Consider the following 25,239-nt stretch of genomic DNA (forward strand, 5'->3'; position numbering starts at 1 on the left):
CATAACCCAACTCCACAGAGAGGTGGGTGCTGTGTCCGTCAATGAACATCAGAGAAAAGGATTTTACGGTACGGCAAAAATTCAGTTTTCTCTTTCGTTCATTAATGGACACAGCATCATATCTTCATTTGATGGATGGGACATCCCAAAGCAGTATCAGCATGTGGGGTAGGAAACAACACAGCAAGAAACAATTCTCAACAGGGCTAAACATAGCCAACCAGGTAAACCAGGAGCTCAAGCAGGAACTGGAGCTCACGTACCAGAAAAAAAAACACCCTCAAGAGGCAGAAGTCTCTGCCACCACGGCCTGCAAAACCTTGCGGCCAAAAGCAGCATCCGCAGATGCCAAAATATCCACTATGTAAAACTTAGTGAACGGGTGTACAGACACCCAGGTGGTCGCTTTGACAACCTGAACCACTGATGCCTGATAGAGGAAAGCCCAGGAGGCACTGAGCGCCCTCGTAGAATGCGTCTTAACAGGGAAAGGAGGAACCTGACCCTTAATGGAATAGGCCTGCACCACCGTCTGCCTGATCTATCTGGATATGGTCGCAGCAGACGCAGCCTTTCCCTTGAGGACCCTCCATAAGAAAAAAAAAAAGAATTGACTCAGTCGCCATCAAGTACACCCTGATGGCCCAAACCACGTCTAACGAAAGCAAAGCAGCCTCCTTGGGGTGCTTAGGCTCCGGACAGAACAAAGGCAACACAATGTCCTCATTCAAGTGAAACCCTAAAACAACCTTGGGAAGGAACGACTGACAGGGACGAAGCACCACTTTGTCCCGATGAACCACCAGATAAGAGGACCGACAGGACAACGCAGCCAACTCCGAGACCCTGCATGAAGAAGTAATTGCCACCAAGAAGGCCACTTTCTGTGACAAGGTAAGTAAAGGAATTTCAGGAACATTCTCAATCGGCGGTCTTTGAAGGACCGACAGTACTAGGTTGAGGTCCCACGGAGGCACTAGGGACCACACCGGGGGAGCCAAATGACGAACTCCCTGCACGAATGTGCGAACCAAGGAATTCATTGCCAAAAGTCTTTGGAAAAAAAAAGGCCAAAATTTGACCCTTAATGGTGCCCAAAGCCAAACGTTGATCGACACCTTTTTGTAAAAACTCCAGAAGACGTGATATGGAGAAGAAGGAGTGGGGGGAAATCTCCCGAGACTCACACCAAGAAATATATGCTTTCCATACTCGATGGCAAATTTTTCGAGAGGTAGATTTTCTAGCTCTTAACAGGGTAGGAATCAGGGATTCTGACAAACCCCTATCCTTTAGTACCTGACTTTTAATAGCCAGGCCGTTAAAGCCAGCGACCGTAAAGCAGGATGGAAGATCGGTCCTTGACGCAGAAGATCTTCCCTGAGGGGAAGCCGCCAAGGGGCATCGGCTACCAACCTTACCAGGCACGCGTACCAGGACAGACGAGGCCAGTCTGGTGCCACCAGAATCACTGGAATCCCTTCTGCCTTGATTATGCGCAGAAGTCTCGGCAGAAGTTGTATTGGAGGAAATTCATAAATCAGACGATACTGGCCCCAAGGGGCCACCAGAGCGTCTGTGGCATCCGCCAAAGGATCCCCAGACCTCACAACGAATCTTGGAACCTTCCGGTTGAGACGAGAGCCCAACAGGTCCACATCTGGTGTCCTCCACCAAGACATAGTTGATGGAAAACTTCCGGGTGAAGGGAGCATTCGCCCGGACACAGAGCCTGACGACAGTGGTAGTCCGTCTGCCAATTTACTACCCCTGGAATGTGCACTGCCGATAGTGCCGTAACAAGCCGTTCCAGCCATTGTAGAATACTGGCCACTTCTTTTGCCACTTGGCCACTTCTGGTGCCCCCTTGATGATTGATATATGCCATAGTCGTGGCATTGTCCGATTGAATCCTCACTGGACACCCCTGCAGACGATCTGTCCACTGGAACAGGCAAAGTCTGATGGCTCGAATTTCCAGGATGTGGATCAGCAGACTGGAAAACTCCGAGGACCAAAACTCCTGGGGTGAATCCGTGCCCAGGACCCCCCCCCATCCGGACCGACTGGCGTCCATAGTCACTGCTGTCCAGAACGGGGGATGAAGGATTCTCCTTGACGAAGTGCCGGGGAATGAAGGCACCAAAGCAGAGACCCTCTCGCCACCTGACTCAACAGGATCAAATTGTTCAGACTGTGGATGCTTGTCCCATTTGGTTAGAATCTCCTTTTGCAAAAGTCTGGTATGGAACTGAGCAAAAGGGATGGCCTCGAAGGTGGAAACCATCAGACCCAGCAACTGCATGCAGGTCCTCAGAGACGACCGACGGTTGGATAACAGGAGGCAAATCACCCACTGCAATTTCAATAATTTTGTTTCCGGGAGAAACACACGGACTGATGCTGAATCCAGAGTCAGCCCCTGAAAGTCCTAACTGGTTGGATGGAGTCAAGGCCGAATTTTTTAAAATTCAGAGTCCAGCTGAACTCCTGAAGAGTTTTCACTGTACTGTCCAGGTCCTCCTTCAGGACCGATGACAATTTCGCCCTCAGAAGAAGAGACATGTAAGAATCATTAGTGACTCTGACTCGGTTTGTCCTGACCAGCAGTCAGTCGTAAATGAGAGCGAGTTGCCAGCATTCTCTAGTTGCAGGATAGACTTTACTTTGTCAACGACCTTTTGGGGAATCTTTTTTGGTTTGAAAATACTTCTCACTCTGCAGTGTGTATCTTGGCTCAAGTATGGACATCATCCGCGAAACACCATTGTAAATGGCTGGTTATCAGTGACAATCATCTCTGTGATTACTTTTTCCAGCAGTTGGGATCTTCCATCTGAATCTAGACAGTGACACCTGTTTTTTTTTTTTTTTCAGAAACAAATCTGTTATTGTTGCCTGGGAGAGTGGAGGAGGTATTTCAAAATCACATTGATATTCATTTTGTTTTTTCTGTGCTGCATGATATAGTTCAATATGATGAACTCTTAGATGGGCCCAAAGATTTGACGTATTTTTGTTTTTTGCAGTTACTGATCCCATGCTTATGTTGTTTGTACATGTGTTGCACACTGCTGCTTTTCCTGGAGAAGGTTGAGAAGAGAAATAGTCCCAGGCCACACTTTTACTTTTCCTCTCCTCATCCATCTCTATTTACATTTTATTTTGAAAGACACAAAAAAGACACAAAAAAGATTTAAAAAACGGCTTGCTGAAGTTGCTGGCACCCTGTTGTGGGTTGGTGGCTGATGCCTGGCAGTGCGGGTTTCTTGATGGTACCCTGTTGTGGGTTGGTGGCTGACGCCTGGCAGTGTGGGTGGCTTGCTGGCACCCTGCCAGCGGGTTGGTGGCTGACGCCTGGCAGTGTGGGTTGGTGGCTGACGCCTGGCAGTGTGGGTTGCTTGATGGCACCCTGTTGTGGGTTGGTGGCTGACGCCTGGGAGTGTGGGTGGCTTGCTGGCACCCTGTTATGGGTTGATGACTGATGCCTGGCAGTGTGGGTGGCTTGCTGGCACCCTCTTGTGGGTTGGCGGCTGATGCCTGGCAGTGTGGGTTGGTGGCTGATGCCTGGCAGTGTGGGTTGCTTGATGGCACCCTCTTTTGGGTTGGTGGCTGATGTCTGGCAGTGTGGGTGGCTTGCTGGCACCCTGTTGTGGGTTGGTGGCTGACGCCTGGCAGTGTGGGTCGGTGGCTAACGCCTGGCAGTGTGGGTGGCTTGCTGAGTTGCTGGCACACTTGTGGGTCAGAGGCTGGCAGCTGGAAGTTTGGATGGCTGGCTGGCCCCCTGTTGTGGGTTAGGTGGCTGACGCCTGGCAGTGTGGCTGGCTTGGTGTCACCCTGTTGTGGGTGGCTGGCTTGCTGGAACACTGGTGGCTGGTTGACTGTCTTTGTGTCACCCTGTTGTGGGTGGCTGGCTTGCTGGAACACTGTGGTGGCTGGCTTGGGGTCACTGTGTTGTGGGTGGCTGGCTTGCAGGAACACTATGGTGGTTGGCTGTTTTTGTGTCACCCTGTTGTGGGTGGCTGGCTTGCAGGAACACTGTGGTGGGTGGCTGGCTTGCTGGAACACTGTGGTGGGTGGCTGGCTTGGGGTCACCCTGTTGTGGGTGGCTGGCTTGCAGGAACACTGTGGTGGGTGGCTGGCTTGCAGAAACACTGTGGTGGGTGGCTGGCTTGTTGGAACACTGTAGTGGCTGGCTTGGGGGTCACCCTGTTGTGGATGGCTCATTTGCAGGAACACTCTGGTGGGTGCCGTGGCTGGCTTGCCGGAACACTGTGGTGGCTGGCTTGGGGTCACCCTGTTGTGAGTGGCTGGCTTGCAGGAACACTGTGGTGGATGGCTGTCTTTGTGTCATCCTGTTGTAGGTGGCTGGCTTGCAGAAACACTGTGGTGGGAGCTGGCTTGCTGGAACACTGTGGTGGCTGGGTGGCTGGCTTGGGGTCACTCTGTTGTGGGTGGCTCGTTTGCAGGGACACTGTGGTGGGTGCCGTGGCTGGCTTGCTGGAACACTATGCTGGGTGGCTGGCTTGGGGTCACCCTGTTGTGTGGGTGGCTGGCTTGGTGTCACTCACTCACCCTGGCCTGTTGTGGGTGGCTGCTGGCTTGCTGGAATACTGTGGTCACGGTGGCGGGTGGCTTGGTGTCATCTGGGTGGCTGGTATGCTCGCTGGAACCCTGTTGTGGAGTGGGTGGCTGGATGCTGGCCTGTTGGCACCCTGTTCTGTCGTGGGTCAGATGGCTGGCACCCTGTAGTGGGTGGCTGAGGCCAGGGCCTGTGGGTGGATGTCTGGCACCGTGACCGGACCGGACTGCAGCTGGCTGCGCACGAGGCTCTCCAAGGCAAGGGAGGCCGTCTTAAGGCAGGGAACGTGTGCAACGCGCAGTGAAATGACGTTACATATGGCCCACGCAGGCGTGGGAGGCAGTGTTAGAAGGCAGAACGTGTGTACACAACATACGCAATGACGTCACGAAAATATCGGCAATAATCGGTAAATCCAAAGGCCGATTTCGATATATATTGGGGAAAGTGCATATTGGCCCCCGATATATCGGTGTTGCCAATAATCGGTCGATCTCTGTTCTCTACCCCCCCCCCCCCCAGCCATAATATTTTACTGCTGCAGGGGTTATTATGAGCACTGGACTTGTCACAGGGACTCGTCAAGAGTGCCAACTATGCCCACCCTTTCCTCCCCCATTGTCCATTAACCACTTCACCTCCGCTCACATGGAGGCTACTGCGGCAAAGTGCCGCGTTCCCGTCCAGCGACGTAGGCCTACGTCGGGCGGGTTCACGGCTCCCAGAGCGCGCTCCCGCGCGCCGCGGGTCCCGATTCCGATCGGATTCGGTAGGGAACCGATCAATCACCAGATACTGACCAATGATTTTTGGTCAGTGTCTGGCGATCGGTCCCCACCAATGACAATCTGTCCCCTGTCTGTGTAATGTAAACACAGACAGGGGAAGTGATGTCACTGTCCTTCCTGGAGTCCTTTCGGTTCCAGGAGAGAGACAGAGACACACCAAAAACGTGAGTTCCACCAACACTACACTGACACACCTCACATAGGCACATTTAACCCCTTCATCACCTCTGATCACCCCCTGATCACCCCCAAAACCCCTCACAGTGAACACTATATACAGTGGTATACAGATATTTTACTGATCACTGTATAAGTGTCACTTGTGAGCGTAGTTTGCGCCTGCGTTAGGCCCAAATAGGGTTAGGGTACCCGCCACCTATCCCCTAATAAAGTTTTAACCCCTTCATCAGCCCCAGTTAACCCCTTCACTACCTATTACTCTGTGCACTAAATACAGTATATAGGTAAATACTGATCACTGTATAAGTGTCACTAGTGACCCTAATTTGCGCTTGCGCTAAGCCCATATAGGGTTAGGGCACCCGCCACCTATCCCGTAATAAACTTTTAACCCCTTGATCTTCCCCAGTTAACCCCTTCACTCCATATAACACAGTGCACTAATATATACAGTATATCAGATAACTACTGATCACTGTATTTAGTGTCACTTGTGACCCTAATTTGCGCTTGCGCTAAGCCCGAATAGGTTTAGGCCACCCGCCATCTATCCCTTATAAAGGTTTAACCCCTTGATCTCCCGCAGTTAACCCCTTCACTCCCTATCACACAGTGAACTAATATATACAGTATATCAGATAACTACTGATCACTGTATTTAGTGTCACTTGTGATCCTAATTTGCGCTTGCGCTAGGCCACCCGCCATCTATCCTCTATAAAGGTTTAACCCCTTGATCTCCCCCAGTTTAACCCCTTCACTTCCCTGTCACAGTGTTCACTATATACAGTGATTACCGATCACTGTATTAGCGTCACGGGTGACACAACTTAGGCTAGCTAGTTAGCGTCAGGGTCCCACTACACCATCGTTACTTAGCGTCAGTTAGAGTCAAGTACACTAACACACACACACCACCGTTACTAGTATAGTGTTTGAACAGATCAATATCTGATCTGATCAGAACTATACTAGCGTCCTCATAATTTAGTGTTCCCCAAACGCAGTGTTTGCACAATCAGCACTGATTCCTGCTAGCACCTGCGTTTAGCCCCCTTGCCCAGACCACCTTACCCAGGCAAGTGTAGTAATCAATAGATTACTGACACTTCCAAAAAACACATCACACAAAACCGCTGCGTTAGCAGAGTCAGGCCTGATCTCTGTTAGCACTAGCAGTTTTTTTTTTGTAGCGACCAAATAGTCCTCGACAACCAGGTGCTTTTATTACCTAGTAGTCGCATCACTGTACGGGTAAATTTAGCTACCAAAATGACAAAACGTTCGTTCAGTGATGATGCTATATACAGTATAATGGCCATGTCAAGTGAGAGCGATGGGGAAGCCTCACTGGCAGAATCAGGGTCAATATACGAACCAGATGATGGCAGCGGCTCCCTGACAGATAGCTCCGACAGAGGGGTCCCTGCTAGGGTCAGGCGTACCCGACCCCATTCTGGAGTTGTTGACTTGCAAGAACCGGGGGTTTCTCGTATGCAGCAGAGTGCCAGTACTAGTGCCGCTCACACTTCTCGTGAACTGGCAAGCACGAGCGGCCTAGTACACCCTGGACCTTCAACCAGCGCTGCAGTATCACCTGGTGACGTGGCGAGTCACCTGAGTGCAGTTGAAGCTGGTGCGGTGGCTAGCACGAGTCGTGGCCCGCAGCCACTGCGTATCCGAAGACAGGCCCGTAGAGCCCATAGTGTCCTCCCTGAAGCGCTGGCATATCCTAATTGGCAGCCCACAGATTCCACAGCGCCAGTACTTCCCCCATTCACCGCCCAACCCGGAATCCAAGTGGAAACAGCTGGTTTTAATCCCATAAACTTTTTTGAGCTGTTTTTCACTGAAGATCTTTACAGATCTATTGTGGACCAATCAAATTTGTATGCTCAACAATTTATCGCCGCCAACCCAAATTCACCCCTTGCCAGACCATTTGCCTGGAATCCTATTACGATTCAGGAGTTTAAAACCTATCTGGGCCTTTCCCTCAACACGGGCATTACAAGAAAGAATGAATTGCGGTTATATTGGTCCACTGACCCAATTCATCAAATGCACGTGTTCTCTGCTGCTATGTCCAGGGCTCGATACGAACAAATATTTCGGTTCATGCATTTCAACAACAATGAACTCTGTCGTCCTCGGGGAGACCCTGCATATGATCGGCTCCACAAAATTCGGCCCCTCGTAGACCACTTCAATCAGCGGTTCGCAGCCTTGTTTACCCCCCAACAAGATGTCTGCGTTGACGAGTCCCTGATTAAGTTTACTGGCCGTCTTGCTATCAAACAGTACCTCCCCAGCAAGCGTGCCAGATACGGGGTCAAGTTGTATAAGCTTTGTGACAGGGCCACAGGCTATACAGTTAATTTCCGTGTCTACGAGGGAAAAGACAGCACTGTGGAGCCCCCCGACTGCCCAGGCTACATAGGGAGCAGCGGCAAGATAGTCTGGGACTTGGTGTCACCCTTATTCGGAAAGGGGTACCACTTGTACGTGGACAATTTCTATTCAAGCGTGCCACTTTTTAGACACCTCTTTCAATTGCAAATTGGCGCTTGTGGCACCGTGCGATCTAATCGCCGGGGCTTCCCCCAACGGCTAGTAAATGCCCCACTGAGCTCGGGGGAGAGAGCCTGCTTGAGGTGCGAGGAATTGCTTGCAGTGAAGTGGAGGGACAAAAGAAACGTTTACGTGCTGTCCTCCATTCACCCAGACACGGCAGTCCAAATTACTACGGTCACTGGTGTTGTTGAGAAGCCCCTCTGTGTCCACGACTATAACCGTAAAATGGGAGGGGTGGACTTCAACGACCAGATGATGGGACCGTACCTAATTGCCCGTAAGGCCAGACGCTGGTACAAAAAGGTGTCTGTATACCTATTTCAGTTGGCTGTTTACAACGCTTTTGTGTTATACAAAGCGTCTGCCGGAACATTATCCTTCTTTCAATTCCAAGAAGAGATAATCAGAGCCCTTCTGTATCCAGCTGGTGCTCCTGCCCCAATTCACCAACCAGATGCAGTGAGCCGGCTGCATGAGAGGCATTTTCCGAAATTCCTCCCGAGTACCCGTACCCAACGATACCCCCAAAAAAGATGCCGTGTCTGCAGCAAGCGCGGATTTAGGCGTGACACCCGGAATTATTGTCCCGACTGTCCTGACCAACCTGGTCTTTGCCACGGTGACTGTTTCCGTCGCTACCACACACTACTAGATTTTTAGTGTAGGGTACAGCATGGCACAGTTTAGGGCACATTTACACAGGGTCTCAAAAGATGTTCGATGGCTATCGTCATTTTGAGAGACCCGAACCTGGAACTCGACGTTTGAAGAAAAAAAAAAAAAACATAAAAGCCAAAAATAGTTGTCGTCTCAGTCATTTTTTATGTTCTTCTGCACTTCCTATGTACTTTTAATGTCCTTTGTATGTTTTTCATTCTTTTGTGACCTGTTTCTCTTGCAGGTACTTGTCGGCTACCACGCATTGATTTTATATATTCTGACACAAACAGTGTTTGCGTTCAGCATATATGGATACCTTTGCTGATAGCAGCTGTGGTGATTTTCTGATTTCAGCACTGCAGTTAAAATCTTATTTTGGTATACGTGGATAGTGCCGTGTATACCCATCATTAAATTCAGTGGGTGGTTGTTTGGGCGGTTAATGATGAGAATCCAAAAACTTTTGTTGTGTCAGTCATTTTATATGTCCTTCTACTCTTCCTAATGTACTTTTTTTAATGTACTTTTTTTTTTCATTCTTTTGTGACCTGTTTTTCTTGCAGGTACTCGTCGGCTACCACGCATTGATTTTATATATTCTGACACAAACAGTGTTTGCGCTCAGCATATATGGATACCTTTGCTGATAGCAGCTGTGGTGATTTTCTGATTTCAGCACTGCAGTTAAAATCCTATTTTGGTATACGTGGATAGTGCCGTGTATACCCATCATTAAATTCAGTGGGTGGTTGTTTGGGCGGTTAATGATGAGTAATACTACGCATTATTCCTGTGCTGATTTCTGATAGGTTCTCTTTTTTTTCGTTCAGCCCACAGGCTGCATGAAAAAAAAAAAAACCTATATGCCAAACAAAGACCAGCAATGTACTGGTACGTTGCTGGACTTTGAGTGGTTATACCAGGATGATGCCTGCAGATTTAGGCATCATCTTGGTATCGTTTTTTACAGCAAGCGGTCGGCTTACATGTAAAAGCAATCCTAGCGGATAATTGGCCGCTAGACTGCTTTTACATGCAGTGGGAGGGGACTCCCCCCCCCCCTCCTGCCGCCTTCCGCTGCCTTCCACGGTTTTTCTCGGGCTCTCCTGTCCCACCGGTTAACCCGAGAGTGCAGCCGGTGGTTCAATTATCTAACCATAGAGCTGATTGGAGATGAGAATGGCTCCAATCATCTCTATGGCCTAAGATGCCGGAGGCTACGAGCATTTCATGACTTCTGTTTCGCCAGAAATAAACAGCGCCATTGGGAAATTGGGAAAGTATTTTGTCACACCAATTTTGGTATGGTCAGATGCGTTAAGGTCAGAGGATAGATCTAGAGTCTAAAAGACCCAAATTTTTTTTAAAAAGAGTACCTGTCACTACAGATTGCTATCATAGGGGAAATTTAAATTCACCGTGATAACAATAAAAATTAATAAAGAAAAAAAAAATGAAAGAAAAGGTGTCAAAATAACATAAGAAAGCAAATTAAAAAATAAAAAAAAAAAAAAAAAAATCAAGCCCCCCTGTCCCCCCGTGCTTGCGCGCAACTGAGCACACAAGCGTTGGTCTAGTGTCATATGTAAACCGCAATTTCAGCATGCATGTGAGGTATCGCCGCGAACGCCAGGTCGAGGGCAGTAATTCTTGTGGTAGACCTTCTCTGTAAGTCCAAAGTGGTAACCTGTAAAGACTTTTAAAGGCTTTTAAAACCGTACGTAGTTTGTTGCCGCGGCACGGGCGTGCGCAATTTTTAAAGTATGTCATGTTAGGTGTCTATGAACTCGGCATAAGATCATCTTTTAAATTTTACCAAACAATTTGGAATTATATAGTGTATTTTTGCATTAAATATAAAAAAAGTGTTTTTTTACGCAAAAATTGCGTTTGAAAAATGTGTGCGCAAATACCGTGTAACAAAAAAAATTGCAACATCCACCATTTTGTTCTGTAGGGCCTCTGCTTTAAAAAAATATATAATGTTTGGGGGTTCAAAGTAATTTTCTTGTGAAAAAAAAATATTTTTTCATGTAAACAAAAACTCACAGAAAAGGCTTGGTTTTCAAGTGGTTAGAAGAGTGGGTGATGTGTTGCTAAAATTCAGCATAAAATGCCAGGACTGTTCAAACACCCCCCAAATGACCCCTTTTTGGAAAGTAGACACCCAAAGCTATTTGCTGAGAGGCATATTGAGTCCATGGAGTATTTTATATTTTGCCCTAAGTTTCAGGAATATGACAATTTGTTTTTTTTTTTTTTTTTTTTTTACACAAAGTTGTCACTAAATAATATATTGCTCACGCATGCCATGGGTATATGTGAAATGACACCCCAAAATACATTCTGCTGCTTCTCCTGAGTACAGGGATACCCCATGTGTGAGACTTTTTGTCAGTCTAGCCGCATACAGGACCCGGAAAACCAATCCGCACCTTCTGGCTTTCTAAGGGCGTAAATTGTTGATCTCACTCCTTACTACCTATCACACTTTTGAAGGCCATGAAATGCCAAAATGGCACAAAACCCCCCCAAATGACCCCATTTTGCAAAGTAGACACTCCAAGCTATTAGATGAGAGGCATGATGAGTCCATGGAATATTTTATATTTTGCCACAAGTTTCAGGAAAATTATTATTTTTTTTTTTTTTTTTTTTTTTTACACAAAGTTGTCAGTAAATGATATAATGCTCACACATGCCATGGGTATATGTGAAATGACACCCCAAAATACATTCTGCTGCTTCTCCTGAGTACAAGGATACCCCATGTGTGAGACTTTTTGCAGTCTAGCCGCGTACAGGACCCGGAAAACCAATCCGCACCTTCAGGCTTTCTAAGGGCGTAAATTGTTGATCTCACTCCTTACTACCTATCACACTTTTGAAGGCCATGAAATGCCAAAATGGCACAAAACCCCCCCAAATGACCCCATTTTGCAAAGTAGACACTCCAAGCTATTAGATGAGAGGCATGATGAGTCCATGGAATATTTTATATTTTGCCACAAGTTTCAGGAAAATTATTATTATTTTTTTTTTTATTTTTTTTTTACATAAAGTTGTCAGTAAATGATATAATGCTCACACATGCCATGGGTATATGTGAAATGACACCCCAAAATACATTCTGCTGCTTCTCCTGAGTACAAGGATACCCCATGTGTGAGACTTTTTTGCAGTCTAGCCGCGTACAGGACCCGGAAAACCACTCCCTACCTTCAGGCTTTCTAAGGGCGTAAATTGTTGATCTCACTCCTTACTACCTATCACACTTTTGAAGGCCATGAAATGCCAAGATGGTATAAAACCCCCCCAAATGACCCCATTTTGCAAAGTAGACACTCCAATCTATTTGCTGAGAGGCATGGTGAGTATTTTGCATCTCTCATTTTTTTTTGGAAAATGAAGAAAAAACAGGAAAATGCATTTTTTTCCTCTTTTTTCAATTTCCAAAACTTTTTGACAAAAAGTGAGATCTGCAAAAAACTCAACATGCCTCTCTGCAAATAGCTTAGGGTGTCTACTTTCCGAAAAGGGGTCATTTGGGGGGGGTTGTGCTGTCTTGGCATTTCATGGCCTCCGAAACTGTGATAGGTAGTCAGGAGTGAAATCAACAATTTACGCCCTTGGAAAGCCTGAAAGTGGGGGTTGGCTTTCGAGGACCTGTACTCGGCTAGACTGCAAAAAAGTCTCACACATGTGGTATCCCTGTACTCAGGAGAAGCAGCAGAATGTATTTTGGGGTGTCATTTCACATATACCCATGGCATGTGTGAGCAATATATCATTTAGTGACAACTTTGTGTAAAAAAACAAAAAAAAAAATAATAATAATATATTTCCCAGAACTTGTGGCAAAATATAAAATATTCCATGGACTCACCATGCCTCTCAGCAAATAGCTTGGGGTGTCTACTTTGCAAAATGGGGTCATTTGGGGGGGTTTTGTGCTATCTTGAAATTTCAGGGCCTCCGAAACTGTGATGGGTAGTCAGGAGTGAAATCAACAATTTACGCCATTAGAAAACCTAAAGATGGAGATTCATTTTCGGGGTCCCGTACACAGCTAGGCTCCCAAAAAGTCTCACACATGGGGTATCCCCATACTCAGGAGAAGCGGCAGAATGTATTTTGGGGTGTAATTCCACATATACCCATGTCATGTGTGAGAAATTTATCTTTTAGTGACAACTTTGTGTTAAAAAAAAAAAAATAAATAAATTGTAATTTTCCCAAAACTTGTGGCAAAATATAAAATATTCCATGGACTCACCATGCCTCTCAGCAAATAGCTTGGGGTGTCTACTTTGCAAAATGGGGTCATTTGGGGGGTTTTGTGCTATCTTGAAATTTCAGGGCCTCCGAAACTGTGATGGGTAGTGAGGAGTAAAATCAAAAATTTACGCCATTAGAAAACCTAAAGATGGAGATTGATTTTCGGGGTCCCGTACACAGCTAGGCTCCCAAAAAGTCTCACATATGTGGTATCCCTGTACTCAGGAGAAGCAGCAGAATATATTTTGAAGTGTAATTACACATATACCTATGGCATGTGTGAGAAATTTATCTTTTAGTGACAACTTTGTGTTAAAAAAAAAAAATTTTTTTTTTTTAGTCATTTTTCAAACACCTGTGACAAAAAAATGAAATATTCAATGAGCTCAACATGCCTCTCAGAACATTCCTTAGGATGTCTACTTTCCAAAAAGTGGTCATTTGGGGGGGTCTTGTACTGCCCCGCCATTTTAGCACTTCATGAATTGAGATAGGCAGTCAGAAATTAAAGCTGCGTAAAATTTCAGTATTTACACCATAGTTTGTAGACGCCATAACTTTTGCGCAAACCAATAAAAATACGCTCATTGAATTTTTTTTTGTCAAAGACATGTAGCTAAATATATTTTGGCCAAAAAAAATGACATAAATTGAGTATATTGGATATTTTTTAAAAGACAAAGTTGAAAATGTCATTTTTTTGCAAAATTTTCGCTGTTTTTTTATTAATATCGCAAAAAATAAAAAGCGCAGAGGTGATCAAATACCACCAAAAGAAAGCTCTGTTTGTGGGAAAAAAAGGACGTAAATTTCGTTTGGGTACCACATTGCATGACCGCACAATTGTCAGTTAAAGTCGCACAGTGCCGAAGCACAAAAAGTGGTCTGGACGGAAGACAGCAAAATCCTCCGGTGGTAAAGTGGTTAATAGAAGCTGAAATGCAATCTTTGAATAGAAGAAGAGCAGATGAAAGAAAGGTCCTCCACCTCCATTCATAAAGCACTTTTCATTCACGGAATGTATACTACAGCTTCTTTGAATACAGAAAAACTATAAAAAGGTGACCCAACACCAGACCTCCTCCCCACCCCCCTGGTTCCTGCTGTACTTACAGTCGGCCATACTCAGCTGTCAGGGCTCCCACAGCCGCTCCACCAGTCCGAGAATTTGAATTACCCACTGCTCTCCCTCTTCTCTATCCTGCACTGTCAGAAAGGGCCAGATGGCATCTAATTAGTCAGCGCTGTCCACAAAGGGGTCTGATTGTAGGTTACCTCTACAGTTTTCCAGTAAAGGTGAAGAATTTTAATTATTCTCCCTAGAGAAGAGGAGCTTTAAGATGGAATATAATCGCAATATACAAATCTTTAAATGGTGATGGTGTCGTTGGGACTTGGGAGAAAACTATTTCATTTTAGCTCCACATAAGGAAGTTGAATGAAAAGATGTTAAATCTCAAACTGAGAGGTTCTTTACTGTTAAAATGGTAAATATGTGGAATTCCCTTCCACAGTTGCTGGTGTCAGTGGAGGGTGTAGCTGAAATTTAAAAAAAAAAAAAAAACTTTTAGATGTGTTTCTAAGGGTATGCAATGTACAGGGATATGGAAAATGGTAGTGATATACACATATGGACCAAGGTCTTTATTCAGCCTTACCAAGTTGCCTCAATCCAAAGCACTGGGTGTGATTTCAGCTTGCAGTCTGGTTCCTCTGCTAACTGCATAAGTCATTTCTGACAGTCTGTGCTAACTTCAAGGTATCAAAGGGGATGTGGGTTGCTCACAGCCTGTGATTGACAGCCTCATGTGTGCATGTTTCCTTACCATACTGTGTAAGGGGGGAGGGGGGAGGGTGTTCCTTCCCTCCAATCAGGTCTCAGATCACACTCCGCTCTCCTCCCCAAGCTGTGCAGTGTGTGACATCAGATTCCCGCCCCTCAATTTCAGGAGCTTAGAGAAGCTGTGTAGATTAAACAATATTACCAAAAGTATTGAGACACCTGCATTTACATACACATTAACTTTATTGGCATCCCAGTCTTTATCTGTAGAGTTCAATATTGAGTTGGCTCACCCTTTGCAGCTACAACTCTTCTGGGAAGGCTGTCCACAAGGTTAGGAGTGTGTCTATGGGAATGTTTGACCATTCTTCCAGAAGTGCATTTGTGAGGTCAGGTACAGATGTTGGACAAAAAGGCCTGGCTCAGAGTCTCTGCTTAAATTCATCCCAAAGGTGTTCTATCCGGTTGAGGTCAGGACTCTTCTGTGCAGGCCAGTCAAGTTCCTCTACCCCAAACTCGCTCATCCATGTCTTTATGGGCCTTGCTTTGTGCACTGGTCCAAATCATTTGGTGAAGGTGGGATTATGGTGTGGGGTTGTTTTTCAGGGGCTGAACTTGGCCCATATCCCTGTATATTGTGCTCTTTAAAGTGGAACTCCACCCAAAAGGGGAAGGACTCGTCCCCCACTCCTCTTGCACAATTGCCACTTTTTTAGGAGCCACCCCATTTTGACAGGTACCTGCTTCCCACTTCCGTTCCCAGCACCATGAAGCTCGGCAATGAAAGTTCTCCTTCCTTCCTTCCTTCCTCCCTCCCCCTGTAGTCTTCTGGGACACTGACAGGTCCTAGAAGACTGCATCCACCATTCACAATGCGCAGTACGACTTGCACATGCGCAATGGGCACCCGGCAGTGAAGCGGCAAGTTGACACAGCCGGGTGCCCATAGTGAAGATCCCGGCGCCACCGCGGGAGGACAGAGGATGAAGACGGCTGGGCTGATTGCACCGCTGGGCTGTGGGACAGGTGGGTGGCTGTTTTTTAGTTTTAGAACTCCTCTCTAAGATGCACGTCCAAGAGTCTTTTAACTGCTTCTGGACCGCCCCCGCCACAGATATACTGCGGCAGGCAGCTCCTCCTGCACGAAATGACAGAGGGGTTCGTTGGTCGCACGCCAGCAGCTAGGGGGCAAGAACGCGCTGCCGGCAGGGCGCTCCTGCCCCCACTCGGCAGCGGGGACTCCGATACACGGGGCAAGCGGCTCTGATTGCCGCCTGGCAACCACGATCGCTCCCCGCTGAGAGAGAACGGTCAGCTGTACAACTGACCGTTCTTCTCTCTGGAATGATCAGAGTGCCTGTGATCATTCTATATAGGAACGCAGGTCTCTAGGGTCGTTACATAAGCCCCGCCTCCATACAGTTAGAATCACTCCCCTAGGCTCACATTTAACCACTTGATCACCCACAGTGTTAACCCCTTCCCTGCCAGTGTCATTATTACAGTAACCGTGCATATTTTTAGCACTTATTACTGTAGTAATGTCACTGGTCACCCCAAAAGTGTCAAAAATGTCAGTTAGGGGTCCGATCTGTCTGCCGCAATATCGCAGTACCGCTAAAAATCGCAGATCGCAGCCATTACTAGTAATAAAAAAAAAAACTATAAAAATTACATAAATCTTTCTCGTAGTTTGTAGACACGATAACTTTTGTGCAAACCAATCAATCAAAATACGCTTATTGCGATTTTTTTTTACCAAAAATATGTAGCAGAAAACAAATTGGCCTAAAATGTTAAAACATTTTGATTTTTACATTTTTTTTTTTTTTGGGAATGTTATACAGCAGAAAGTGAAAAATATTGGTTTTTATTTTTCATAATTGTCCCTGTATAGCACAAAAAATAAAAATCGCACAGGTGATCAAATACTACCAAAAGAAAGCTCTATTTGTAGAGAAAAAATGACATCAATTTTATTTGGGTACAGCATCACACGATCGCGCAATTGTCCATTAAACGCAGTGCCGAATCGCAAAAAATGGCCTGGTCATTAAGGGGGCAAATCCTTCCAGTCCAGAAGTGGTTAAAAGTATCAAAACTCCCCGCTGACACCACCAATTGTGGAAGAGAGTTCCACATTCTTACTGCCCTGACAGTGAAAAACCCCCTATGCAGCTTTAAGCAGAGTTCCGGCCACAAAATCGACATAGTCGATTTTGGGCCATCCGCTTGCTTTTCGTCACCTGAAAAATAAATGGATAGTTACGATTTTTTTTTTTCGTTTACTTACCTTGTTATTGAAGAAAATATACTCACCTTCCTTCCACTTCCTCCCTCTGCGGCCGCGGCCCGCGCTGTCACTTCCTCTTTGCACTGATTCCTGGGAGCTGAACATCATCGCTCCCAGGAATCAATGCCCCTGCACGACCCCACTCGTCAGTTCCGGTGCGGGTGCGTCATTCCCTTCTAAACAGCTTCTGGGAATGCCCAGAAGCTGTGGAGGGATGACGCGCCCGCACCGGAAGTGACAAGCGGGGCCGGTGCAGGCGCATTCTGGCAGAAGAGGACACGGAAGAGGACGCGCTGGCTTCAGCTGCCCACATCCGAGATGGCAGCGCTGGAGAAGAAATTTTCAAGGTAAGTATTTCTTCTAAAAGGTAAGTGCGACCCGGGACAGTACAGAGACTATCCACTGTGGAATGTACTAGCCCTGACTGTCCTGGGGGTATTTTTATTGAAAAAACTTTTTCGTGGCCGGAACGTGGACGGTGCTCTGCGACTGACCGACGGTGCTCTGTGACTGACCGACCAGTGAGTATCTTTGCGACTGGTGAGAATCCTTGCGACTGGTGAGTATCCTTGCGACTGGCGAGTATCTTTGCGACTGGTGAGAATCTTAGTGACTGGTTACTATATTAGCGACTGGTGAGTACCCCAGGTTTAGTACCAGGGGAGATAGAGGTAGTGTAGGTAAGGAATAGCAGGTCATTAACATTATCCCCATAGAGTAGTGATTGCGGATGCCACTCAGTGCACTTATTGCGCCATGTATGAGTTCCTTAATGAACCAATCGAGGGCGAATACTGCTGTGCAAGATGTGAGCGACTTGTTGCTCTGGAAGACCAGATCCTGGATCTAGAGAACACAGTGGCAAGACTGCGTTGCATCAACAACCAGGAAAGGAGCTTGGACATGACCGATCAGGCGCTGGCAGGGGCCAGCATAGAGGAGGGAGGAGAAGAGGTGATGCAGGCATCAGTGGTACGCAGCTGGGTGACCATTAGGAAGGTCAGTGGGAAGAGCGTCAGGGAGGCCAGTCCTGAGTTGGTACACCCTAACAAATATGCCGAGTTGCAGGTTGAGGGGGATATCAACTCAGGGGTGGCAGAGCTGAAGCAGGCGCCCTCCCCCAGCTGCCAGAGGAGGGGCGGCTCCAGGAAGAAGGGGGGCCGTGACTTAGGAAAGGTTAGACAGGTTGTGGTAGTTGGGGACTCAATTATTAAGAGTACAGAGAGGGCAATCTGTCATAAAGATCTCGGTAGCCGAACAGTATGTTGTTTACCGGGCGCCCGAGTTCGGCACATCGCAGATCTGGCAGACAGATTATTGTGCGGGGCTGGGGATGACCCAGCGGTCATGGTGCATGTGGGCACTAATGACAAAGTAAAAGGAAGGTGGAGGATCCTAAAAAACGATTTCAGGGACTTAGGTAATAGATTGAGGAATAGGACCTCCAAGGTGGTTTTCTCTGAAATACTGCCTGTACCTCGAGCCACACAAGAGAGGCAGAAGGAGATTAGGGAACTTAACAAGTGGCTGAGGAATTGGTGTAGGAAGGAGGGGTTTGGGTTCCTGGAGAACTGGGCTGACTTCTCAGTCGGCTACTGGCTCTTTAGCAAGGATGGGCTGCACCTTAATGGGGACGGTATAGCTCTTTTGGGGAGAAAGATGGCCACCAAGTTGGAGGGGCTTTTAAACTAGGAGACGGGGGGAGGGCTCAGAAGTAGAGTCAGTCAGGAGGGAGCAAATGACACAAGGCAGTATTAGAACAGCAACGACAGTAGGCACATAACGTCGATTGGTAGGTCTGTGCGGGAAAACCTCAGACCAAACAGGAATAAACATAACCACCAATTACGTTTAACTTCCGTAAAACTAAGAGGGGTATATGCTAATGCCAGGAGCCTAGCTAATAAAATGGATGAGTTGGAAATGTTAGTACATGAGGAGGACATAGACCTTGTGGGAATAACGGAGACTTGGTTTGACCCCTCTCATGACTGGCTGGCCAATATCCAAGGGTATTCGGTGTACCGGAAGGACAGGGTAGGAAAAAAGAGGGGGAGGGGTATGTCTCTACGTCAAGAACAATGTAAGGGTGATAGAGAGGAGTGACATTACGGAAGGGATGAGTATGGAGTTAGAATCCGTGTGGATAGAACTCCATAGGGAAGGGGAAAAGGGAAAAGTAATTGTGGGGGTTTGCTATAGGCCACCTAAACAAGGGGAGGAGGTAGAGCTGGAATTTTTAGCACTATTGGGTAAAGTGGCAAAACTGGGATCAGTCATCATATTGGGGGACTTCAACTATCCCGACATTGACTGGGAAGAGGGGACTGCACACTCACAGAAGGCCCGTCTATTCACGGAAACCTTACAGGATAATTACATGTCACAGTTGGTGGACTCTCCGACTAGGGAAAACGCAGTCCTGGATCTATTGATTATTAACCACTTTAACTCCAGCCACTGTGCTGCTACTGCGGCACAGTGGCTCGTTCCCGTCCAGCGACCTACGTCGCTGGACTCCTCCCCCTGTAGGCGGCGCTCGTGCGCCGCCGGAGGCGCGCTCCCGCTGTTTTCAGTCACAGCGGGAGTCGGGCCAGGGGAGGAGCAGCGGCGATCGCCGCCGCTCTTCCCCGATCGTCGAGGAATCGAGTGAGGAGATCCGCCCGCCTGTGTAAACAGAGCGGGCGGATCTCCTAAGTGACAGGGACTGACAGATCGGAGTGTTCAGCATAGCTGAACATCCGATCTGTCCTTCTGTCACATAGTCACCTCCCCCCCCCACACGTCAGTAAGCACCAGGCATACATTAACCTCTCCCTCTCCAATAAAATTAACCCCTTCCCTGCCAGTGTCACTGATTACTGCAGTAATGTCACTGGTACCCCCAAAAGTGTCAAAAATGTCAGTCAAGGGTCCGATCTGTCCGCCGCAATGTCGCAGTCCCGCAAAAAAAAAAAAAAAAAATCGCAGATCGCCGCCATTACGCCTTAAAAAAAAAAAAACACCAAAAATGACAGAAATCTTTCCCGTAGTTAGTAAAAGTGAATAACTTTTGCGCAAACCAATCAAAATACGCTTATCGTGATTTTTTTTACCAAACATAGGTAGCAGAAAACAAATTGGCCAAAAAATTTTTAAAAATTTGATTTTTACATTTTTTTGGGGGGGAATTTCATATAAAAAAATGTTAAAAATATTGTTATTTTTTCAAAATAAACGCTCTTTTTTTTTGTTTATAGCGCAAAAAGTGCACAGGTGATCAAATACCACCAAAAGAAAGCTCTGTTTGTATGAAAAAAAAGGACATAAATTTCGTTTGGGTATGGCGTCGCACGACCGCGCAATTGTCAGTTAAATTCGCACAGCGCCGAATCGCAAAAAGTGGCCTGGACGTAAGACAGCAAAATCCTCCGGTGGTAAAGTGGCTAATGACCCAGACCTAATCTCGGAGGTAGGAGTCCAGGACTACCTGGGCTCTAGCGATCACAGGATGACCACATTTAGAGTAAATAATAATATAACAAGGCAAGTGGGGAACATAAGAACCCTAAACTTCAGAAGGGCAAACTTTCCAAAATTGTACTCATTGATGGAAAGGGTAAACTGGGACCAAACCCTGGGAACACTGACCACAGAGGAAAATGCAGTGCATTCCTATGGGAAATAAATTTAGAAGAGACAAAGCCAAACCTGGCTGGCTAAACCGTAGCGTTAAAAAACGTATTAAGGGAAAAAAATTGGCCTTCAAGAAATATAAATCAGAGGGCACAGTATTGGCTTTCGACCAATACAAGGAGGCAAATAAGAAAAGTAAACACGAAATCAAGATGGCTAAAATAAACTTTGAGAGACAAATAGCGGAGGATAGTAAAAAAAAAAACCAAAGAACTTCTTTAAATATATCAACAGTAAAAAAACTAGGCCAGAGCATATTGCACACATAATTAACGATGATGGGAGGATGGTTACAGAGGACACTGAAAAAGCAACCGTGCTGAATGCTTTTTTCTCCTCAGTCTTTACACAGGAAAAGGAGGGGTACACTGACCATGACTGTATGGTTAGTAGTAATACACAGGACTTGCCACTATGGCTAACAGAGGGTGAAATCAGGGAAAGGCTGGATAAACTTAACACAAACAAATCACCAGGCCCGGATGGCGTACATCCGAGAGTACTCAAGGAACTCAGTAAGGTTATATCTAGACCGCTGTTCCTGATCTTTGCTGACAGTATTAGGACAGGAGATGTACCAGGGGATTGGAAGAAAGCTAACGTGATTCCGATATTCAAAAAGGGGCAGAGGCATATACTGGGAAATTATAGGCCTATCAGTCTGACATCAGTAGTATGTAAACTTCTGGAGGGGATGATAAGGGACTATATCGTAGAGTATGCTAAAGACAACAACATCATCAGCAGTAACCAGCACGGGTTTACAAATGGGCATTCTTGTCAAACCAATCTCTTAACATTCTACGAGGAGGTGAGCTGTGAGCTAGATAGGGGCAGACCAGTGGATGTGGTGTACTTGGATTTCGCTAAGGCGTTTGATACAGTTCCCCATAAGCGCTTAATTTATAAAATAAGGGCTGCAGGTATCGACAGCAGGGTTTGCTCTTGGATACGGAACTGGCTAGAAGGGCATGTCCAAAGGGTGGTAATAAACAGCGCATACTCAGACTGGTCTGAGGTGGTAAGCGGGGTCCCCCAAGGCTCAGTCCTGGGACCAACCTTGTTCAACTTATTCATAAACAGCATTGAGGTCGGGATCAGTAGTTCGATATCAGTTTTTGCAGATGACCCAAAATTGGGCAGGGCAATAACTGCACAGCATGAAGCAGATATCCTACAGAATGACCTGGACAAAATAACGGAGTGGGCAACGACTTGGCAAATGAGGTTTAATGTGGAGAAGTTTAAGGTTTTGCACTTGGGGACTAGAAACATAAAAGCACAATACACGTTAGGAGGGGAACCCTTGGGGGAATCAAAAATGGAGAAAGATCTGGGAGTCTTGGTGGATGATAGACTAGGCAATAGCATGCAATGTCAAGCGGCGGCTGCCAAAGCCAGCAGAATATTAGCATGCATAAAGAAAGGGATGTATTCCAGAGATAAGACTATAATCCTTCCACTTTATAAAACTCTGGTCCGACCACATCTGGAGTATTCAGTCCAGTTCTGGTCGCCAGTCCTCAGGAGGGATGTGTTGGAGCTGGAGAGAGTCCAAAGAAGGGCAACTAAACTAATTAGGGGATTGGAGGACCTTAATTATGAAGAGCGGCTTTAATCGCTTGATTTATTCTCCCTGGAGAAGAGACGCCTGAGGGGGGACATGATAGCAATTTTTAAATATCTCAATGGGGATCTCAGCTTAGAAAAAAAGCTGTTCAGTCGAAGGGATTGCATGAGGACTCGAGGGCATACAATGCGATTAGAGGAGAACATTTAACCTCAGGCAACATGTACTGTTAGGGCTACAAGATTGTGGAATTCTCTACCACAAGAGGTGGTTTCTGCGGGTAGTATGTTGGCTTTCAAAAGACTCTTAGACGTACATCTCAAGGATCAGACCATTCAGGACTATGTGAGATGATTACAGCCACACACACCTACACAGGTTGAACTGGATGGACTATTGTCTTTATTCAACCTCACCTACTATGTAACTATGTAACTCCGCTTTAAGGTTAAACCGCGTCTCTTCTAATCTCATTGTGTGGCCACGTGTCCTCTTACACTCTCTGAGACTGAATAGCTTTTTTCCTACGCTGGAATCACCATTTAGTTATTTGTAAAGCGCTATCATGTTCCCTCTCAAGCGAAAATAAATTTAGTGCTTGTAGTTTCTCCTCATAATTGAGGTCCTCCAATCACCTAGTTCAGTAATGGGAACCTTGGCACCCCAGATGTTTTGGAACTACATTTCCCATGATGCTCATGCACTCTGTAGTGTAGTTGTGCATCATGGGAAATGTAGTTCCAAAACATCTTTGGTGCCAAGGTTCGCCATCACTGCCCTAGATACTTTAGTTGCCCTTATTTTGACTCCCTCCAGCTCATCCTTTCTGAGGATTGGTGACCAGAACTGGACAGAATACTCCAGATGTGTCCGGACCAGAGTTTTATACAGTGGCAGGATTATCGTTTTATCTCTGGTGTACATCCCCTTTTTTATGCATGCTAATATTCTGCTGGCTTTAGTAACTGCAGCTTGACATTGCATGCTATTGCTCAGTCTGTCTTCTACTAGGACCCCAAGATCTTTCTCCATTCTTGATTCCCCCAGGGGTTCCATCCTTAGTGAGTAGTTTGCATTTACATTTCTAGCCCCTAAGTACACATTTTAACCACCTACCGACCGCCGCAAGTACATTTACTGCGGCGGTCAGCCATTCCTGGGCAAAGTGACGTAGTACTACCTCGCTAGCCCAGGAGCTCCGGCCCCCGCTCGTTCCCCTGCATCCCCGTGCGTGTGACCGGCGGCTCCGATGTCCGTCAGTCACTCGCGATCTCCCGGGGGAGAGGGAGAAAGGCAGGCGGCTAATATAAACAAAGCCGCCTGTCATTCTCCCTGGTGTAACAGCAGAGACTATACGATCCTGCTATGTAGGATCGTATGTCTCTGTGGTTACATGAAAAGCCACACCCCTTTACAGTTAGAAGCACGCCCCTAGGGACACATTTAACCCCTGCATCTCTAATAAAGTTAACCCCTTCCCTGCCAGTGTGATTTTTACAGTAACAGTGCATATGTATAGCACTGATTACTGTAGTAATGTCACTGGTACCCCCAAAAGTGTAAAAAATGTCAGTCAAGGGTCCGATCTGTCCACCACAATGTCGCAGTCCCGCAAAAAAAAAAAAAAATCGCAGATCGCCGCCATTACTCGTTAAAAAAAAAAAAAACAATAAAAAATAGTAAACGCAATAATTTTTGCTTAAACCATTCAAAATACGCTTATTGCGATTTTTTTTACCAACAATATGTAGTAGAAAACAAAATTGGCCTAAAATGTTAAAAAATGTTGATTTTTACATTTTTTTTGGGGAATTTCATATAAAAGAATGTGAAAAATATTGTTAGTTTTTTCAAAAATTTCGCTTTTTTTTGTTTATAGCGCAAAAAGTAAAAATCGCACAGGGGATCAAATACCACCAAAAAAAGCTCTGTTTGTGGGAAAAAGAGGAGGTCAATTTCATTTGGGTACAGCATTGCATGACCACGCAATTGTCAGTTAAAGTCGCACAGCGCCGAATCGCAAAAAGTGGCCCAGACGTAAGACAGCAAAATCCTCCGGTGGTAAAGTGGTTAACACAGTGCCGAATCGCAAAAAATGGCCTGGTCTTAAGTGGTTAAGAGATATTTCATTTACCTATAGGTAAGCTTAATTAGAAGCTTACTTGTAAGTAAAAATGACAAAGCGCAGTTTACTACTGTAAAGAATGTAGAGTCGGAGGCAAGCTGGTGAGGAACTACAAATCTCAGCAGTAAGTCCAGCAATTACAGGAAGAAATGGAAGTCCTTCTGTAGCTGTTCTGTGTTCTGCAGCCGCACACTCCCATCAGATGATGACCTAGTACATAGAATTATGACTAAATCAGTCTACCACCTCGCACACAGTTACTAGCTAATAAGCATAAAAATAAAGTGACGTAGGAAGTGTCAAGCTAAGGAATGTGAGTATAAATGACGTCATTACCTTCTTCGGGGTCTTGCTGACAGCAGCCATAAAGGAGAATCTATCTGACACCTCTGAATCATCAGAGACAGCCGCATCTGGCAAGGACATATTACTAACTGGTTAGAGCCCGCTTGGCAGCTAGTGACAATGAAGCGTTAAACTGAACTGATAACTGCAGACGAGATACCAGTGTGACAAGGAAGACGACATGCAGTTACGTGCTCGCTCCCGCGTGCGTGTCTCAGGCACCTGCCGTAGATGGCGCACGCGCAGCTCTCCTTCGTTTGGTGGTTCCCGATCTTTGGCAGCAAGTGCTATGACAGCGGCCTTGATTGAAGCTGAAAAATCATTTTGTAGGGTGGCTGGTTTCAGCTGTACTCATGCCAACTTCCTAATACAATCTGTCGAGAAGC

At 46.2% G+C, this 25,239-nt stretch overlaps 1 protein-coding gene across 4 annotated transcripts in view; it reads right to left on the reverse strand.

Moving 5' to 3' along the window:
- AHCYL1 (adenosylhomocysteinase like 1) overlaps positions 1-24,988 on the reverse strand; it is a 494,269-nt gene extending 469,281 nt beyond the window's left edge. For all 4 annotated transcript variants that reach the window (XM_082247288.1, XM_082247287.1, XM_082247286.1 and 1 more), the window contains exon 1: positions 24,845-24,988. In XM_082247288.1, the coding sequence (XP_082103414.1) occupies positions 24,845-24,934 (90 nt within the window). In that variant the 5' untranslated portion in view covers positions 24,935-24,988. The remainder of the gene's footprint in view (positions 1-24,844) is intronic.
- Positions 24,989-25,239: the final 251 nt, after the last annotated feature.

The sequence above is a fragment of the Pelophylax lessonae genome (assembly GCF_965119305.1).
Source record: "Pelophylax lessonae genome assembly, chromosome: 2".
Lineage (NCBI taxonomy): Eukaryota > Metazoa > Chordata > Amphibia > Anura > Ranidae > Pelophylax > Pelophylax lessonae.